At 54.4% G+C, this 20,454-nt stretch overlaps 1 protein-coding gene across 1 annotated transcript in view; it reads right to left on the bottom strand.

Annotated features, from left to right (window-relative positions):
- Cntn2 (contactin 2) overlaps positions 1-19,756 on the bottom strand; it is a 28,932-nt gene extending 9,176 nt beyond the window's left edge. Inside the window, 14 exon segments of the mRNA XM_028876543.2 lie at positions 461-581; positions 1,041-1,216; positions 1,481-1,608; positions 1,719-1,869; positions 3,503-3,632; positions 3,949-4,085; positions 4,465-4,640; positions 5,746-5,845; positions 6,144-6,353; positions 6,677-6,772; positions 6,967-7,142; positions 7,261-7,405; positions 11,371-11,531; positions 19,500-19,756. Of these exon segments, the coding sequence (XP_028732376.1) occupies positions 461-581; positions 1,041-1,216; positions 1,481-1,608; positions 1,719-1,869; positions 3,503-3,632; positions 3,949-4,085; positions 4,465-4,640; positions 5,746-5,845; positions 6,144-6,353; positions 6,677-6,772; positions 6,967-7,142; positions 7,261-7,405; positions 11,371-11,446 (1,822 nt within the window). The 5' untranslated portion in view covers positions 11,447-11,531; positions 19,500-19,756.
- Positions 19,757-20,454: the final 698 nt, after the last annotated feature.

Genomic DNA, 20,454 nt, shown 5'->3' with positions numbered 1-20,454 from the left:
CTGTCCCAAGAATCAGAGTACACTGGATCAGAAGTGGGCAGCTCCCGATTTGAGTCGGTGTTTTCCAGACCCATCTTGGACTGGCTCGATATCTAGACGGAGCCTCAGAGGGCAGGAAAGATTGGGTAGGAAGCCAGAGGGTAGGGACAGGGTAGAACAGTGGGTAGTGATATGTCTCAGCCTTAGAGGCTGTCCCTAAGGGGATGTATAGATTTCCCAGCACTGAATCTGGAACTCGGGCTCAGCAGAGTCTTGGGGGGCATTTGGGGGACATTGTCTCTCTTGAGTATGGCTTCAGAAGGAACATTCTACTCATCTAGGACCTACGAAGAACCACATAGGAACTCAACAGACGTGTCCATCTCTGTGGCTTCCGTCAGCCTGCAGGGAGGGAAGGGAGGTGGGGGGAGTCAAGTAGCCTAGAGCCTCTCGGGGAACTGGGGTGGCTGACTCCCATCACCTCGGACCAGGACTGTGGCCTCCTTGGATGCACCGTCCACCACTGTCTGGGCCATGCACAAGTACTTCCCTCCATGACGTAGCTGGGCATTCAGGATAGTCAGGTCCCCAATAGTTTCCTTCTGTGCACAGGGAACAGCAAGGTGTGATGAGTCAAGAAGAAGCCCTGATTAGTATATACAGAACCCCGTTTCTCTGGCTGCATGACATCTATGCCCTCTGTGCCCCGGTTTCCTGATCTGTTCAAGGGGAAGAATCTACTTGGTGCCACTGAACAACAAAGTGTGTCACACAAGACAGTGTGCATGGACCAAGTTAATGAGGGCATTTGCACTGGGGAAGAGGGACAGTAGCAGGAAGGACCTTCTGGGGCACTCAGAATGCTAAAGCTTGATTCTAACTTAGAATGGGCATTGGGTAGATTTAGGAAAGGTGGCTGTCAATCCTAGGATGGGCTTACTGGGAACCGCCTCGGGGGTTAGCAAGGACTTTGGAGGGCTTGAAGGTGGTGATTGCTGAGGCTATCTCAGGTCCCCTGTCTTATCTGGAAGAAGGGAGAGTTATAAGACCTCTGGCCTTACCACACTGGCCCTCCGGTAGTGACCTCCAGGCTTATCAAAGTCAATGGGAAAGTCATCCAGGGTCCAGGTGAATGTGAGGTCCATGGTGGGGTCGTGGGAGGCATGGCATTGCAGGGTGAGGTTATCACCCACGTTGATGTCAGCACTCGAAGGAGCTAGAGTGATCTTGGTTGCATCTACAAAGCAAAACAGCCACAACAAAACAAGGCTCTTTGGTGTAAAAGATGGAAACGTCCCAGGCGAGGGAGAGGCTCCTTCCTGTACCCCAAGAAGAAAATTCATGAGCAGCCAGATTCTGGAGGCTGGCCAGGGGTGGTCCCAAGAGACACTAAGTTCTGAGGTAGCCTTGGAAGCAGAAGTATATGGTGCCAGGAGCAGACAGGCTGACAGAACAGCAACCCAGCTGCTGACCCCGGGTCTGAACAGAACACAGTCCTTACCGCGCACGGACAGGATCCCGGTACTGTTAGCTTTGCCCATGAAATTCTCAGCAAAGCAGGTGTATTTGCCTTCATCCGATCGACTGATGTTCCTGATAATCAAGGTGCCATCTGAAGTGACGGTCACTCTGCAGCAAGGACACAAAAGATCTAGTCAACCCAGGATAGACACACTGGTGGCTACGGGAAGGGGACTGGCCTCCAAGAAGCCACCTCAGCGGTGGCACACAGAACCTACCTGGTACTGTTCCCCAAAATCTCAGTGCCCTTGCTCCAAAGTATTGTAGCCTTCGGGGCTGCACGAGGCTGGCAAGGGATGCTGATCTCTCCCCCGCGGGCTGCGGGGATCAGCCGTCTCACAGGGTTCTGCCTGAAGTCGGGGGCCAGGGCTGCAGGAGAGGAGTTACTTACACACTCACCCTGTGATAGCCACAGCCCCTCCACCCCGCTAAGAAGATGTCACCTGGCCATGTGCTAAGCACTATAGGGACCACCGGAGACCAACCGCTCAAGTGGCCGCAGCGTCTCTAGAACTCGAGTCCACCCCTGCACCATTACGTCTCACCCCACTCTCCCTCACGCCTGCTCCGACCACCTGTCTTTCTTTCACTTTTCCCTTTAAAGATTAATTTTTCACTTCATGTGCATAGCTGTTTTGCCTGCATGTGTGTGTGCGTGCCAACACCTTCATGCAGTGCCTGAGGAGGCCAGAAGAGGGTGTCAGCTTCTCTGGAACTGGATTACAGATAGTTGTGAGTTGTGGGTCCTGGGAATGGAACCCGGGGCTTCTGCAAGAGCGTCCTTAACTGTCAAGCCATCTCTCCACCCCACCCCACCCCCAACCCTCAGCTTTGTTTTTTTTTCGAGACAGGGTTTCTCTGTGTAGCTTTGCACCTTTCCTGGAACTCGCTCTGTAGACCAGGCTGGCCTCAAACTCACAGAGATCCTCCTGCCTCTGCCTCCTGAGTGCTGGGATTAAAGGCATGGGCCACCACTGCCCGGCTCAGCTTTCCTTTTTAACCCTCTGAAGTCACCACACCTTTCTTGCTTCAGGATCTTTGTGTTTGCCTAATATTACCTGAAACCCCCCCAGATCTCTACAAGGCTGGCTCCTTCAGGTCACGTCCAGTTGACTTCCTCAGAGAGTCTTCCCTGACCACCCCATCTAACATGCTCACCTTAGTACCACTGCTCTACTGGGTTTTCTTATACCACATTTTTAGAGTATCTGGAATGAATTTCTTGGTTATTTATTCCTCTCCCTCTGTTGGATTGTACAGAACCTCAAGGCAGGTGATCTTTTTTGTTTATTTCTCAGGAGATGTTGAATAAGTATTGGTTGAATAAACAAATGAAAGAAAGAATGAGTCTTGGGGCTGGAGAGACGGCTCAGTGGTTAAGAGCATGGATTGCTCTCACAGAGGACCTAAGTTCAATTCCCAGTGCCCAAATGGTGGCTCACAACTGTCTGTAACTCCCATTCCAGGAAATCAATGCTTTCTTCTGACTTCTATGGGCATGTGATACACATACAAATACAGGCGTTCATACAAATAAAATTTAAAGAAGAGTAGCCGCTAAGTAGCACCAGTTTCAAGATACCAGACTGAGAGTTCTCCAAGGACACAGCTAGACAAAGCATGCTCTCTGCAGTGACTAGTGATCTTTATTTAACCTAGCTCCTTCAGCTTTGTGGCCTGTGGCAAGTCACCTGACTCTCTGCCTCAGTTTCCTGATTTAAGAAATGCTTCATACTGCCCCTTGAACACTGCTCTGAGGGGAAACGAGAGTCAAGGGTGGACCGTGAAAGGCCTGCCCTTCATTTGACAGGGACCAAGGAAACATTAGGCATTTGAGCTTGCTATGATTTTTTTTTTCTGCTGTAAGATGGACATGAGGAGTTATAGATGTGTGTGTGTGTGTATGGGTTTGGAGAAAGGAAAGCTCAGACGAACCCAGCCACAACCTGCATGTTCCAGGGTTGTTCTCCCCCCCACCCCGCCCCGCCCCAGGGTCCTTTACCTTGCACAGCCAGCTCAGCACTGGCATAGATGGTGCCATGCTTATTTTCTGCCACGCACTGGTACATGCCAGAGTCCTCCAGGCTCAGCTTAGAGAATCGCAGGTCCCCAGCCAAGACCTCCACCCGGTTCTGTGCAGAAGAGCCAAGGCAGGGCAGGGAGATCAGGACTGTTGGAGGACAGAAGGGACTGGGGGTGTGTGTGTGTGTGCAGAGGCTCTAGGCCAACATCAGAATGGGAGTTCATGAGTTCAGGGCTGCCTGGTATCTTAGGCTTCCTGGAGGTCAGACTTAGGATCCCAGATCTCTAAGATCCTGCACAGCTGGCCCACCCATGGCCATGGGAAGAAGCAACAGAACATCCCAAGACATCCAGGTTGGCCCATCAGGGTAACAGGGCCAGCAACAGAGGATGCTCATGTGGGAGGAAGCCTCGGAGTTCCCCTACCTGGGAGGCCAGAGGCTCCCCGTTTCTCAGCCAGCGCACCATGGGCCGAGGCTTGCCCGCCGCTGCACAGGCCCAACGCAAGTTAGAGCCAATGTCGGCTTCTGTGTCTGAGATCACCTTGAGCCACTCAGGCTGAGCTGTGGGGAAGTAAGAGAGAAAAAAACCTGGACTGGCTGGGAGGAGCCTTGTTAGGCTCGTTAAATGGGGAATTATAAGGTTGCAGTATTTGTAAGTGACGGTAGGGGGCGCTGTTGGCGTTCCGGGACGGCGAGACAAAGAAGTGGGGCCAGAAGAAAGCTGGCACTCTATGGTTGCGCCCGTGACTGCTTTAGCAACTAAATCACTTGAAAGGGCTGCGTGCTTTCTGTATGCCTCCGCCGAGCTCCGAGATGGCCTCTGCAACTATGCTTAGTAGTCCCGGCAAGGGTCAGAAGGCTCGAGCCAGAGGCCTTCCCGGTCTCTTTGATTTTCATGCTGTTTCCTCAAGGAGAAGGGGGCGTGTCCCCAGCTCTGTACCCTGCACAATGATGCGTCCCTGGACGGTGTCACGGCCCTTGGAATTCTCTGCCTCACATTCATAGGTGCCCTCATCTTCAAAGCTCACGCTGGGGATCTGCAGGGTGGGTTCCGCGGTGGCCCACTGAGGGGACAAAGAGCCATCCACTTTGCGCCACTTGATCCTGGGAACGGGGCTGGGAGTGGGGGGGGGGGGAGAAAGAGCCAGAGGGGGTGAGCCGAGCTGGGCATGCTCCTCGCGTGTCCACAGAGCCTATCTATACTCACAGGGCCCTCCTGAAGTGCCGGACAGGGCGAAGGGGACTCTTTTTCGGGGAGGGGCAGAGGGAGAGAGGGCACAGACAAGACTAGGAACATAGGCAGGGAAGAGACAAGAAGAGGGCTCCCCTGTCACAGTCCCCCGTCCCCAGCCACAGCGGTGAAGCCAGTGCCACTGGTTTCCCATGTGATCTGTACTCTGAAGCCAGCTTGCCCTCTCACCCCAGTGGCCAACAGGGGCCTGTGAGCTGGGTCTTTACAGGCCCCCTTTCACATCACCCCACTTTCCCAAGGCACTTTGGTTGTTAGTAATTTGTATACTAAAATGGGCTAGGGAACCAATGACTCCAGAGGGGTCAACACACTACCCTGCCAAACGCTTGTTACACATCTTTTTCTGGAGGCCCAATAACTTCCCACATAGCAGTGGCTAAGGAACCCTGATCTAATGAACCTTTTTTTTTTTTTTTTTTTTTTTTTTTTTTTTTCTGGGAGAGCAAGAAAAGCTTTCCGTTTTTAAAAGACCTAATGTAACATTCATGTGGCTCTTGTTAAATGCCAAGCATCATTCTCAGGGCCTGGTATCCATTAACTCATCTAATCTTTGTAACAGTCTTACAGGGAAGGCACCGTTACCATGACCACCCACCAGTCAGAGAGCCCAGACTGAGATAGTGTAGTTTGCCAGAGGTCTCCGAGCCAGCAAGTGGTGAAGCTGGGCTTTGAACCGGCAGGATGGGGTCTGCACACTGTGCTCCCTGCCTCTAGGCCTGGGTGCTCCTCAGACCATATTTACTGTTGGGAGGACCATGTGATTCGCTCATGCTTATAAAGCCCTCATATATAATGTCCTCCTGGCAGAAGTGGTTTCCTTTGGTAGTGGGTGGTGCCTGTTGGGTGGCCAGCACCCTGCTAGCCTACAGACTTTGTCCTCTCTCATCCTGGGATCCCTCCTGCTCCTGAGGGGCTTTGAAATGAAACTGCCCAGTCCCAGGATACTCTCGGCCCTCCTATGGTACTTACTTCCCAAAGGCAAAGCACTCCAGGGTGACCTGCTGCCCGACCAATGCATAGGTCTCTGGGGGGAACCTGGCTTTGATGCTGGGAGCAAAGAGCCGGGGATCTGGGGAGAGAGACATGTAAATCACACACAAAGGCCTCCAGGGAGGTGCTTTGTATTCAGGGGCCTTGTGCCTTCCAAAGTCCACAAATGTCCAAACACAAATGTTTTGAGTCTTTAAACATTCCCTTTCCTCCTGGGGGCCTGGGCAAGGCCTCCGGGAAGACCAGCTGCCCAACCAGTGCCTAGGTCTCTGGCAGCAGGGCCCCATGCCCTCGGAGCTGCTCTTCTTGGGTTTGGGGGGTAGTCCATCTTCCCAGAGCCTATTTCAGCCCCCTCCTCACAGCCCCATGATCCTGACCTTCAGCAGCCAGGTTGAGCTGCGCGAACTTGCTGAAGACACTCTTGGTGGAGAAGTCCATGTGGCTGGTGGCCAGACAGGAGTAGTTGCCCAGGTCGGAGGCATTGGTCCGGGCGATGTATAGGTTTCCTGTGGTCTGGGACACGAAGTGACGCCCATCCGTTGGGATGAAGTTGGGGAACTCATTGAGAAGCCAGCGGTAGGACAAACCTAGAAAGGAAGGAAGTTTGAGGAAACGAGGGCGTGCTGGTTTCACGGGCAATCTGGCTGGGACCCTACAGGCTGCATGCTCTGCCTTCTCAGGAGAGCTTGCAGCTCTAAACAGGGGTGGGCGTGGGGCATGTAGAGGGAAGATATGGCTTCAGCTTTGTCCTCAGGATGCTAGGTACTGGGGACACACTCTCAGGTCTAGCTCGGAAATAGCAGAGCCATTTGAAGTCGCCTCCTGTCCTGTCTTTCCTCTCCGAGCATCCACAAGTCCTTTCTGCTACATTTCCCTTCCAGTCTTACCATGGCCCAGGATCCCCACTTACCTGGGTAGTGGGCAGGTGGGTTACAGGGCAGCATCACCCCCCAGCCCTCATGGGTTTTCACAGGGTCTCTCTCTTCCTTGGAGAATTCCTGCAGGACTGGAGATGGAGAACAGGGCTCAGGCACCGTCTTCAAGCCTGGGGTTCCCCAGCTCCTCCTCCATGGGGAAGCAGCAGTTTCTAGCATGCCATTTGTGGGGCAGGAAAGCCCGAGGCTGCCACCTGTCCTTCCTGGGCACCTTTTCCTGGCCCCATCTACCCACACCCAACATCTTGGCTCCCATGGATCTCACAGCCGAAGCGGAGGACAGCCTCCTTGCTGACGACAGTGCCCACTGGGTTTGAGGCTAGGCACTGGTAGACGCCAGCATCCTGTGCCTTGGTGGGGCTCGCGATGACCAGGTTGCCCCCCATCAGTTGGTGGCGGGAACTGGGTTCCAGGTTCATGTCCGTGCCGTTCATCTTCCACCTGCAGCAGGAATGAGTGACGGTGGAGAGAGGACCTCAGGCCTGCATGGGTAGGGCTGATGTGAGGAGAACCTGTATGGTTGCCCAGGGCCTCCCGGCACCTATGGCGGGGACCTCACCTGTAGGTGGCTGGAGGGCTAGCTCGGGCACGGCAGGCCAGTGTCACCTGATCCTCCGTGGACTCCTCTGGGAATAGCAGGCCCACAGGCTGCTCTTCAAAGACAGGTCCAAAGGTGGCTGGGGTTCCCTGGACAAAGCTCCATCCTGCAAACAGGGGGTGCCCATGAGAGGCTCAAGGTCCGAGACCGTCGAAGTCCTATGTTAAGTAAGGGCGTGCTGTGCGGCAGAACTTCACGGAGATGCCTCGTTTTCTGCACTGCCCAGTAGGTGGCCCGCATGTGGCAGTTGAGGATTTGGAAGGTGGCTTAGCAACCAAAATTTAAATGTAATTTTAATTAATGTAAATAGCCTGCGCAAGTCCCATCAGTTCATGTTTGCATGGTCAGTAACCTACCTACAGTCACATATTAAGCGCTTGCTGTATACCTGGCCCAGGGCTGTGAAAATGAATCGGACACACAGTCCCTTCCCTTGAAGGACCTTGCTGTGCAGGAGAGGGAACAGAGAGCAGACAGGGCAGGGTGGTGTGCCACAGAGTGCTTCAGGGACAAGATACTGTGAGGCTCTCAGGGGCCCTCACACAGGGGAGGTGGCATGAGAGACGTCACCAGCAGGAAATGCAGAAAAGGGTGTGTGTTCCTGGAGTCCAGCGCTCTTCTAGGGCAGTGTAGCCCAGTGAAAAGTGCCCATTTTGGGGGGCTGGACTGGGCCGCCTTGGGCAAGTTACAGCCCCCTCCCCTACCATGGGTTGATCTGGTGTCCTCCTGTGAAAAGAGCAGGAATTCACTTCCCGGGTGCATGACAGGATCTACCCAGGAGAAAGCAGGGAGGGCCTGGCACAGAGGGCAAGCTCATCAACCAGCTGTTAGACCCGACTCGGGACGGTGGGTGGCAGGAGACGGAAGGCCGGATGTTGGGTGTGTGGTAGCAGGTCAACTGGTGGCATTTGGAAAACTGTGTCACATCTCAGGGGAAAGAAAAAAAAGGCCCAGTGGCCACATGGCCAATCAGGCAGGTAACGCTGCTTAGCGAATGGACTTCACCTTGGCCTTTCCCAGCCCTGTCTCGGCCACCGCCTTGCTCTGCACACACCATTGTCCCATCTCCCTGGAACAGGGTCAGCAGGCTGTGGGGCCGGACAGTAGACAGTCCTCCACACCTGCATCAGCACAGCAGGGGGGTGGCTCGGCCATGGTGGGATCAGGTGGGAGCCAGGCCCCCTAATTGGCTCCTATCTCTCCCGCAGCGGATTTCAGACCTTCCTCGTCGGGTGGGGAGGGGGGGAGGGGAAGAGGGAACTCCATTAACCAATTAGTGCCTTCTTTCTGGGCACATCCAGCTGCCAGCCCTACTCCAAGCGTGGCCCCTCTGCTGCAGCTGAGGCCCAGCTCTGGCCCCTTGGGAGTAGGGGCATCTGTTAAGCAGCCCTCTGAATGAGGGATGAGGTAGGAGGCAAGACTTCCAGAACGGTCTGCTGAAGACTTCCCTTGAGTCCTGTTCCTGCTTGCCTCCCCCCCCCCCACCCCGGCCCCCAAATACTTGTCACTGTCCTTTGCTGCTGCCTGGGGCCTCAGAGGTGCAGGCTGACAGCAATTGCATCATCTCCCCCCCGGAAAGCCCAACTTAATCCAGAGTTAATGATGATGGTGGGGGGTAGGGACCCTGTCCCAGCTGGGACCACCTGGAGAGAGGGGAGGGGGAGGGCGGAAGGGAGGAGAAGGAGGGCTGCGGAGGCAGTGGCGGCGGCAGTGGGCTGCTGGGAACCACCTTATACAATAGCAGCTTCCAGGAACTCAGTCTGGGTGGTGGGGGCGGCAGAGCGGCGCCTGGGCACATCAGTACTTTAAGATTGTCTTTCTTCTTGAAAAAGCTTTGCCCTCTACACTCAGCCATGGGCACACCTTCACACTCACCCCATTATTCACACCCCTGTACACACCTCTGTGTCTCACCTGTGCAAGTGTTCTAACAGGTTCTCTCATCACACATATGTTCACATACAGATGTCTCGCTAAGCCAATCAAATGGCCAGATACACATCTATACGCACTGCTACTCCAGGCAGGAACAGCCAATAACCCTGCTTGCTCATTTTATATGCATGTTATGTATTCTACTCACTGGTAATAATTAAGTTATAATAAGAACTGTGCTGTTGATCCAATTGCTTACTGGTGCCTGATCCCGTACTCCAAATTCTTTCTCGTAGCACTCTTTTTTTTTTTTTTTTTCTCGTAGCACTCTTAAGAAGGGAGGTGATTCTCACCACAAGGACTGGGACTTAGGAAGGTTTAATAACTCGCCCCACCTCAAAGCAAAGGAGGAGATCTGCCCTCGCCAGCCGCATCGTGCAGCCAGCATTTTTAACCACAGAGGCCACGATTTCTGACTTCAGGTTTTGGAACCATCCGAGGCCCTGATTCCACCCCCAGAGGCCTGAAATCAGAAGTTCTGGGAAGGAAACCCAGAAATCTAGAGTATAAAAAATGCTTCCGAAAGGGGCTGGAGCTGAGGGCATCAAGGTACAGGCTGTGCCTCACTCACACCCACACCCCACAGCATCTGGTCCACAGACGACCTCACATGGCCCACACTTCCTCCATAGCTACAGACTTTCCTGTCTATGCTGTCCCACACATGCACACAGACTCCTGGGCCAAGGCTGCCCCTGTCCCACGTGCCCTTATTCTCTGTCCCCAGTTACTGTTTTCCCCAGAAAAGACATAAGAACTGTTGCAGTAGAAGAAAGGAGCCAGAGAGATGCTATGTGAAGGAAGATGCAGCGCCTCTCCTTGCCCTGGGTTATGAGTGGTCCAGAGCTCTACTCTAGGATCAGGTGAGCAAGCCAAGAGCAGAAAAGCACTTCCCAGGTCTCAGTAAGGAGTCTATCTACAATCGGGCCACACGTGGGAGGAGGTGGCAGCCCAGGTCCTGGCTCTTTGGCAATTGCCTTCTGACCCATTTAGATCAGGGTACCCTGAGCGGTGCTGACACCTCTTGCTTCCAAAAGAAGTTGTCCCCAAGGGAGGGGGTACAGAGGGTCTTCTCCTCTGTCCTCTCTTGGTGGGAATCTCTTGCTCCATAAAGTGAGAGCTTCCCACCCTGGCAGTTCCCCCAGTCTGGAGGCCCTGCAGGTAGATAGCTAGGCCCAGGGTCTTGGAGTTAGCCCGACTCCTCAGCACCCCCATCAAGCTGGGTGCAGGGTGGATCACAGCAGCAAGGACCCCGTGAGAGCTTCTGAGCATGCCAGCCGAGACGAAGATCTAAAGAGCACGGCTGTATCTTGTGAGTGAAAGGGAGGGTCTAAACTCCAGGACTGCGGGGCGAGTGCCCCTTCTCCCCCGTAGCTCTTTGGGGAAAAAGAACCCCCTGTTGATTTGAGTTTGGGGTTCAGGCCAGACAAACAGTAGCCAGCTGGCCTCTCAGCACAAGCCCTGGAGATGCCCAGCTCCAAGACAGGAACTCCAGCTCTCCTCGATCCCTTCTCTGCTTTCTGCCAGCTGCTTCCCATCTGAGCTGAGCCTAGAGAGAGTACCACGGAGATGGGACCCTCTGTTGGCAACCCTGCTCTGCCTCCTCTGGTCCCTTTCTGCCCCTTGCACCCAGGTTGCCTCAAGAAAGCCCTTCAGCATGGTTTGGGGTACCTGTTATCCCCTTGGGTCCAGGACCCTGGAGCATTCTGCAGGAAACATTTCTGGATATGATGGAGGTGTCCCGTGGCCTGGGGTGTCCAAGGTGGCTACTGAGCACTTGACATTTGGCAAGTACAGCTGAGGGCATTGTTTTTTTCATCTGAATCGCATGTTAGTCCAGGGGTCACACTTGGTGATACCTACCACACAGGGCAGTGTGGTTCTGGAGGTCACGGCTCCAGTGGTTAGCATGGAGATCTGGCTGTGCCACTTGGTGATGTCTGACCCAGAGGAAGCTACTCAGCTCCTCTGGATCATTTTCTCTTCATCTTCAGCATAATAAAGATCCATTACCTTTCCTCCCAACTTCAGAGGTAAGGCAAGATGCACAAATAGCAAGGAAATGGCCTCAGCAATGCAGAGGAATTGCCACCTAAGTGGTAGTAATGACTTAACCATATAATCAGGCGCTCTTACCTGGAGAGGGGACCAGGGCCACTGTGGCCAGCACCAGCAGCAGCAAGCATGGCTTTTTCCTGCCGGGTGTCCCCATGGTGGGTGTTTCAGGCAGAGGCAGAGTTCAGAGGACAGGAACCACAGCCCAGCTCCAGGAGAATCAACTGGAGACTTCGAGACACCTGAGGAGACAGAGGATGAGGGCCCTGAGCCACGGCACCCCTCCCAGCTGCAAGCACATCTGGTTGGTGACTTGGTTTCCTGTCTGTGCTGTGGAGCACAAGCGCTCATCTCCCTCGGGTCCCAGAGGAGGGGCTTGGCTATTATGAAGGAGCTCTTCTAGGGCTGAGTGCCTCCTATTGCCCCCATCCACCACCTCTCAGGGGAGTCTGGTTCTGCTCAGTGCCCCGCCCTCCATCCAGCAGGTGCTGATCAGGAAGTAGAGCTAACTGGGAGGCAGGAACCCACCTGCCTGCTGGCCTGCATCGTGATCCGTCTGTGTCAGGAGGAGCCCTGAGAGAGTGTGGCATGTGCCTGGGTGGGGAGCCAAAGGCATCTTCCTCTGGTGCCCGGGGTTCAGGGCCACTCTCTCCCTGCGCTTCTCCCACAGCCGCCTGGGTGGGGGCCCCTAAGCCCCTCTGGAGCCGCACAGTCTCTGAACCAGGACTGATTTTCTCAAAGTAAGGGAAGCTTTATGACTTAGCTCTGCCCCAGGCTGGGGTGCCCAGGTGCTGCATCTAGGTGCTGCGCATGGGGTCATGACCTTGGTCCCATCAACCACACTCCCACCATGTGGGTTAATGGCTCAGCCTCTGTCTTACACTGGGATAACAGAGACTTGGCACAATCAGCCTTGGTGGGTCTCAGCAGAACAACAGCTGAGGAGATGAAGACCTCATTGGAGAAGCAAGGACAGGAACGAGGTCACCTCTCCATCTCCTCCTCCCCAGGAAGAATTCCTGACTTCTGGGGGACAGGGACTCCCAGGAGCTCCCTTCTAGGTGTTGGGGTTAGCCTGGTCATCACAGCCCATTCCTTCCTCTCGGAGCTGCCGTAGGGCCAGGGCACGGGCACCTGGCTACAGATTCTGCCAGCCTGCCTCCCCCCGCCCCCCTTCGCCCCCCGCTGCCTGCGGAAGGCCCGGGCAAGGCTTTCCCCACTAGCTGGTGGTGGAGCCCTGCGGTCTGTATCTGTGTCCTCTGTGAAATGGCTCTCTTCCAGATCCTTCAGCTCAGGCTCTCTGATGCTTCCTGAGAGAGCAGTCCGGCCCGCTGCCCCGTGGGCTGAGAAGGAGGACTGTGCAGATGACTAAAGGCTCAGGATGCGCCTCACTTCACAACCCCTTCCCTCATAGAAGAAGTCCCCAGCCCTCCTCCACCTGGGCTCTTACCACCTTTCCTGCTTCCGGCTGCCCAAAGTCAAGATGAAGAGTGCCCTGGGCCTGCCAGGGTGTGTGTGGCAGGGATGTCCAGCAGTCTCAAGAGCAGGGGTGGGGGTCAAGAGGAGAAGCACGCCCCCCAGTGTGACCCCAGCCTCATAGTCTCTGCTTCGTGTCGGGAAGTGTGTCAAGCCCCATTGGGCCAGCCCCCATTCTTGCTACTCTTAGTTCTGTCTTAGAGTGCAGACAGTGGGCATCTCTAGATCCCCCCCCACCGTCCACAGTGTCTCCCCCAATGGCCAAATTCATTTCTCCCTAGGGAAGGTGTCCTCATGCTGCAGGGCATTGTTCACACCTCACCCACCTGGAGGTACCCAAGATGTACCAGTCTTCTGAACATGGATTTCAGCCCTTGGCCATCCACAGCTTCTGCCTGCGGGACTGTCTCCAGTGGAAGACTGTCAGTCACCCGAGAGGAGAGGCTTGTCCCCTGTCCATCTTTAGAGCACTGTGCCCAGAAAAGTGTCTGGCACATAATATGTGTCACTTGTGTGTCACACTCAACTAATCGAGAACCACTGTGGCCGTATGCCTCGTGAGCAGGTGGACACACGACACACAGGCACTCACAGTGTGTACAGGAGCCCAGTGTACACCTGACCAGGCTGGGAGGTCTTTGGTGCTTTGTGTGGCAGCCCAGGGCATATGGTCCACATGCCCACACTCACACATACAAGTACCCCCCCCACACACACACACCCCGAGGTCTCCAGATCAGCAGGGTCACAGGGAATCTCAAAGTACACCTCTGGGTGCCACACAAATGTAGGGTATTATCCTCAAAACAGGGAGACGCTGCCTCAGTTTGGAGCCCACCCACCCACCCGATGATTGGGAAACTGATAGACAGGAGTTGGTAATGAGACCTCATCCTTTTTTTTGCCCTGTAAAGATTGATTATATTTTAAATTATGAGTACTTATGTGGGTATGTGCATGTGAGTGTAGGTGCCCACAGATGCTGGAAGAGGATGTCAAACCCCCTGGAGCTGGATGCTGGGAACCTAGCTCAAGCCCTTGAGAGCAGTACACACTCTAACCACTGAGTCCTCTCCCTAGCCCCTGACCTCTCTCTTTACAGTTCTATGGGCTTAGACAAGTTATTCCCCCAATGGAGTCTCAGTTTTCCCATCAGCAAAATGGGGATTATGTGAGCATTACAGAGCGGTTCTGTGGCTACATGAGGTATCACCTGTGCTGGTTATCAAGTAGCTGTGAAACCCCAGTGCCATTTGGACCTCTATCAGTCTACTGTGGGGAGAGAGGGGGAGGATGGCTCTAGATACCCCCTTCTCCTGCCTCCATCTCCTCTGGTATCCACTTCCTGTCCTTGACTTTCCCAGGATGCTCTCTTGCTCTGTGTGTGTGTGTGTGTGTGTGTGTGTGTGTGTGTGTGTGTGTCTATGTGTGTGTGTGTGCATGCACACGTGTCATGGTGGTGGGAAGCAAGGTCTTCTCTATGCCTTGAACCCACAAGCCTCTTGGCGCAGCTGGGATCACAGGAATGTGCTACCCCATGCAACCCCATTACAGTGTTCAGTGACCACGTGCCAGGCATTGTTCTGAGCACACGGGAGGCAGTAACTGAGACACCCCCTTGACGGCACTCCCCGGCCAGCTGAGAGCAGCCGCGAGACGTACTTCCAAGTTGAGAGATCAGTCATCTCCCCACCCCATCTGCCCGATGACATGTTCTAGAAGGCCCAGGATGGAGAGGACCTTTTTGTCAGGGTGAGGCTGGAGTGGAGTTATGCCAGGTCCAGATTGGCCCTGCCAGCTCTGAGCCAGCCAAGCCTTGCCCAGGCCAGCTGCCCTGGTGCAGGGGTACAGGCACAGGCTGTCACAGTCGGGCACAGGCTGTCACCATCAAGGGGCTGGTTCTGTGAGGAACATGGCGGAACAGGCCATTGAGAGGTTCAGAGACACTAGAAGTTTCCAGTCCAGGAAACCAAGGGTGGGGGAAGGACAGACAGCTTGGGGACAGCAGACTATAAACTAGACTCCAGCACATGACAGAGTTTCTTGGCTAAGTCAAAAAAAAAAAAAAAAAAAAAAAAAAAAAAGTACATAGCCCAGCGCTGCCTCCTGGGATACCCAGCTCTGGGCCCCAACTCTTCCCTTTTCCAGTCAAGGAGATCAGAGAATTAAAAGGTATGGTGGGCCAGGCGGTGGTGGTGCACGCCTTTAATCCCAGCACTCAGGAGGCACAGCCAGGCAGATCTCTGTGAGTTCGAGGCCAGCCTGGGCTATAGAGTGAGTTCCAGGATGAGCACCAAAACTACACAGAGAAACCCTGTCTCGAAAAAAAGGGCAGGGAGGTGGTGTGGTGGTGGTGTATACAGTGTGGTGGGAAGGAAGGGTCTGGAGCACAGTAGAAGACAGAGAGATCGGGTCAACCCAGCGTGTCTCTGGAGTTATAGGGCAGGTTATTGAGTTAAGGAGCCCTAGCATCCCTACCTAGTATAACCCAAGTTCCTGCCTTCTGTACCAATCTCTCGCCCCTCAGTTTCTGTTCTGTAAAATGGGGACAAGAAGGGTCACCTCAAGGGGATGATGGTGAAGACAGAGCCATACCTGGGCCACTGCCAATGCTTGGAAAGATGGGATCTTATAACCAAGCTCTCCTTGTGCCCCCGATATCCACATACACTGCACTTGTGTGAGTTGGCTTGCTGACATGGTCTCGTGCTAATGGCAAAGATGCCTGTCATCTCTCGACAGAACCTTGCCCTCACATTCCACAGGTGTGATGTAATGAGGCAAACCCAAGCGATCACCCCAGATGACGGCACAAAGATAACCCATTGGCATTCTTGTACCCAACACCACATGTTCAGAGAACATGGTCTGGGTGGGTCCGTGGTGCTGTCAGTGATTTTTTTTTCTCATGTGCCCAACTCCTGTCAAGGGCAGAGAGAGACTGAGCTCAGCATTCATCATCTCCTTAGAATGGGGATCACTATCTGGCAGGACCACCCAAGTCCAGGAGGGTCTCCGTCACTACAGCCTGCTGGGAAGATGGGGCTCCAAGCAGAGGTGTGGAGGCTGCTGGGCTGCTCAGTGTGCCAGGCCAGGCGCCACTGGGCAGGGGAAGGGCCTGAAGTAAAGAGGTGCTTGAGGAGGAATGGATGGGATAGGGACCTTCAGCTCCCAGTGAGAAGAGGTGGAAGTCCTCAGCTCTCCTTCCCCAGCAGGCTCGGCTCTTTGTGTTTGCAGCCGGTTCCTGAGGAGTCAATGCAGGTAAGTCCCATGGGGATACTGGGATTCCCAGACTCGGGGGGCTGACTGAACCTTCAATACCAAGTGAGGAAGTCTGGCCCTTGGTCTGCAGCCTGGAATCTACAGACTCGTAACTCTGAGTCTACCCTTCAGAGTTAAGAGGCCAGAGGGATGGGGATGGGGGTGGGGTGACTTAGGTCTTCCTGGAAGGAAGTGTGGGACGAGGGTCCAGTCATCCTGGACCTTCAGTCACCCCACTCTGCTAGCCCTTCTCTGTGTGTGCTGTGAGAAAGCAAGTAATGGCCTTGGAAGAAGGATCTCACACTCCATTTTTTTTTTTTTTTAATACAGTGCTGGGCATCAAACCCAGATCCTCCCATATGCAAGACAAGCCTCCTTCTGCTGCTCTTTACCCGCAGTCCTTGGAAGGATCCTTTGTGAAACTGGAGGAGCATGAACAATTGTTTCAAGTGGTTTCCAAAGGACCAAATTTGGAAGAAGAGAACCTCATGCGTTAGCGGGCCAATTTTTGCATGCCTACTCCCTTTACTGAGAGGAGACTCCTTATTCCCATCCCATCCCCCAGCTCTCAAGACGGTTTTCTGCAAGCTGGTAGAGAACAAAAACCTGTGCATATGGGGAACCTCCAAGTCCTGGGGATTAACAGATGTTGAGATGGTATAGGCTTCCTCTGGAGGAGACCTTATGGTTTTAAATCAGGATGGGTGCCTGTAAGCAGGGCGGGGGTGACTTCTGCAGTTCATAAGGGGACCATATGGTTGAGATGGACATTGAGGTATATTCTAGTGTGTCCTAGGATGGATGATGCTCAGGTTTGGGGTAAAGACATGGCATATCTTTGCTTTTGGTTGAGCCTCATTTAGTAGACAAAGAAACATGGACTCAGTTTGTACAAAGACTCATTAAACCACAAAAAGGAACTTTCTTCCAGGAGAGTGAAATCCGTCCTGTGAATGCTCCAAGTTAGCAACAGCTCTGGGGATTTTGGTCTAGATGAGGACCAGTAGTCCCCTGAAGAACCAGAAATGCCAGCATGTAGGCAGATGAAAAGGATGTCATCGTTTGCCATTTGAAAGAGGATGGCCTGAGGCTGGAAGAAATGTACCTGTCACTCAGCCTAACTTCTGCCTCTGGGCATGACTGTCTCAAGCCTTGAACTGACCCCAGCTCTGCAGCCATCCTAAGGGACATGTGACTGGGGGTTACCCTATATCTTTATTTCCTTCTCAGAAGTATCTATTGTCTGATCGAAGTTCCTCATTCTTCAGTGGCAGTGTTCTTTGCTCTGGTTCTTCCCTGTGTGTTAACAAACCATTTCTTCCCTGATGCTCTGGTTCCACTCCTAAGAGTCTCTCTCAAACTACAAATATCTCCCATACGCCTGCTTGCAGATCGGCTTTGAAATACGCTTCCCCACCACCGTTTGGCTGGAAAAGCCCTCTGGGAGAGGGACTTTGCAGTCTTCGGGCCCCCCCAAATGCAAGGCTGATAGCATCAGCACAGAGGCTGGCTCGGGTGCATCCTGCCGTGTATACACGCCTTAGGAGAGAGCTGGGGTCGGTCGAAGGCAGGACATACAACTGTCCAGCGGGTCACAGGTACTCAGAGTCAATGCACCCGTCCCTCCACTTAAACAGGGCCAGGAAGTGGGGGTGTCCAGCGGAGGGTCACTAGGGATGGAGTGGGGGGGGGTAGACTGAGGGCCTGTGGACCTGAAGAGTCCATGCTCTGGGATAGGAGATACAGGGAATGGCCTGGCCTGCTGGAGACTAAAGAAAGAGAGTAATCCCTTCTGTGGTCCCGCCTCCCCAGGCAGCGCGCCTCTCTTCCCAAACCCCTCACTTCATCAGGACAAGGGCAGCGGCTTCTGAAGAAGGCACGTGGACCTTGAGTGTCTTTGATGCCGTCAGCTTAGGAGCCTCCTATCTGTCTCATCTCCCGCCTGCCTCTAAATTGGCCAAGATCTCCCACGGGACAGTAGGAAGGACTTTGACCTTGTGGCAGAAGCATTGGGTGGTTCTGCCTGAGCCCGGCTCTCCAGAGTTAGCTGGTGGCGCCCCTGGGAGGAGCCGGATGCTTCTGACTCGGAGGCAGCCCGGAAATATGACACCTGTTTTGACCTGCAGACGGTTTCTTTCCCCTCCCCCTGGAGCCTCAGCCACGCTTGCCCCCCCACAGGTGGTCTACTCTTTACTGTGCTGGTTATTTAGTGATGCGTCTGGTCCCTTTGAACAGGACCTGGGAGAGGTGGTAGATCATCTCAGAGGCTAAAGCGGATGATGGGGGCATCTGAATAGAGGCTCGAGAGAATGCCTGAAATAGCTTACTAGATGAGCTCAGGACCAGGCTATGTGGGCAGGACCTTCTTCGGCATCCTTGGCAGAAGGGAATGGTGTTCAAACCCACCCTTGTCCAGGGCTGGGGTCATTTGCATGCACAGTCACTCAGGGCTGGTCACAGTAATTACAAATGTACTAACAACTTTGGCAGCTTTACCCTGAAGATGGGAGGAAAGCTCAGCTCCCCTGTCTCCTTGGGGTAGGGATGGGGTGCGTAGAGCTTCAGGGTCCAGGCTGCCTGTGCAGCCCAAGACACTCTTTCACGGGCACAGCCTCATCTTAGCCCCTTGGCGGCCAGTGCTCCAGCCAGTCTAAGAGGTGGTTCCAGACACTCCCCAACTGGCGCGGCGTCTCTCCTGCAGCCCATTACATAAGCCACGGGGCTAGGCAGAGGGGTTGCCCCCTCTCTCTAGAATCCCCTGGAAAGCCAAACTTTGAGCAAATCCTTCCCTCCCACCAGTGAGGCTGAGGGGGAGGGATCTGAGGAGAGGGTTGAGGAGGGAGGAGGAGGAGGAAAGGAACTGCAGGCGAGATTCCAGCCTCACCCTGGGGATACGACTTGCCTCAGTTTCTCTCCCAAGTCCCAGCTCCTGGACAGTCTTTGTCCAGACTTGTGTTGTGCTCTCCTCTCTTCCAACGCCTCCCTGGTCCATTAGAACCAAGACTTTGAAAAGAGGTCATCCGGCAGAAGCAGCCCCCCTATGACCTCAAATTTGGGATCTCAGGTTCAGGTCCATCTAGGGACTTCCAGGGACAGGGTAGGGCCCGGCTTTACAGAGCTGCTTGGCACTGGCTCTGGTCCAAGGCAGGCCCCAGGAGCCCCTGCCCCCTTGGCAGCCAGTTGCCACTTCCTGCTCAGGTTTCTGGACCCTCCTGGGGGCCAGCTTCCTGGACCGGTGAACCAGGCCTTGCAGAACGCCACCCACCTAGACAGGACGGGGGAGAGCCTGAGTCTGAGGGGTGGCCACTGTGGGGCTGGGGTGAAAGGTCAACCGGGACCCAGTCTGCTGCGTGTGTCCTTGTCCCCTTCCAAGTTTCTAGGAAGATGTTTATAAGGGCCGAGCTCTGAGCCCCTCCTGAACAGCACCCGGGGAAGCCCCTGGACTGGCACAGACAGAAACGATAGGCACCTACCTGGAGTGCGGGAAGGGTGTTGGCTGGGGCAACGCTGCGGCAGCCCGGTGAGCAGACCCTGCCGCCAAGCCTCACAGCTGCTTGGCCCCGCCGCCGGCCTTAGCCACTGGCTGTCCTGGCGCGGCGGCAGCGGCAGCAGCGGCCGCGGGCGAGGATGCGTAAGTGTGTGCGCGCCCGGAGCCACTGCAGCATCTCTGCATCAGGATGCGCTCCTCCCTCTCGCAGGCTCCGCTCACTGGCTGGCTCTGCTCCTCAGCCAACGCTCGGCCGGAGATGGCTCCCTCTGCCCCCTCCCACCCCGACGTCCCCACCCTCCCGGCTCTACCTCATTTGCCGTCATTTAAGGACCAGGGAGCGAGCCGCCGGAGCACGGCCGCCGCGCCGCTGCCGCCGCCGCCGCCGCCTTACATCAAGCTTGGGCAGCTCCGTGCCCAGCCCAGAACTGACAAGGCTGCAGAGCGGTGCGCTGAGGAGGCACAAAGAAAGTGTCTCTTGCTCCCGAAATCCTGGCGACACACGAGCACCAGGTTTCTTGCCTCGCTCCTTCCCTAATCCCTTGTTAGAGGATGGGATCCAGATAACCTCCGATTTTCTGTATGGGGCAGCTGTGATGGAGAGGGTCAGCCTCTGTCACCCCTGTCCCCTCACCCATCACGTTCCTCTTCCTTGTTTTTGCCCAGAAGTAACATGGGATTTTTTTTTTTAATTTTTGACAAAATGGTCAAACCACAAAAGAAATTAAAAATCGATAGCGAAAGTCCCCAGCCTCCATTCTTAACAATTTGAGTACTCCCTTCTAGGTTTATATTTTCACTTGCATTACATGGGTGATTAGGATTAGTTTATGAAAATGGGATCGCAAAATACACCATAATTTGCAAAAATATATTTGACTATATAATTGAGCTTGGACATCTTTGCACACCAGTACACCTAGATCCAGCCTATTTTCAAC

The sequence above is a fragment of the Peromyscus leucopus genome, chromosome 15 (genome assembly GCF_004664715.2).
Source record: "Peromyscus leucopus breed LL Stock chromosome 15, UCI_PerLeu_2.1, whole genome shotgun sequence".
Classification (NCBI taxonomy): Eukaryota; Metazoa; Chordata; class Mammalia; order Rodentia; family Cricetidae; genus Peromyscus; species Peromyscus leucopus.
Note: the sequence above shows the minus strand (reverse complement) of the source record. Positions and strands in the feature narration are given on the sequence as shown.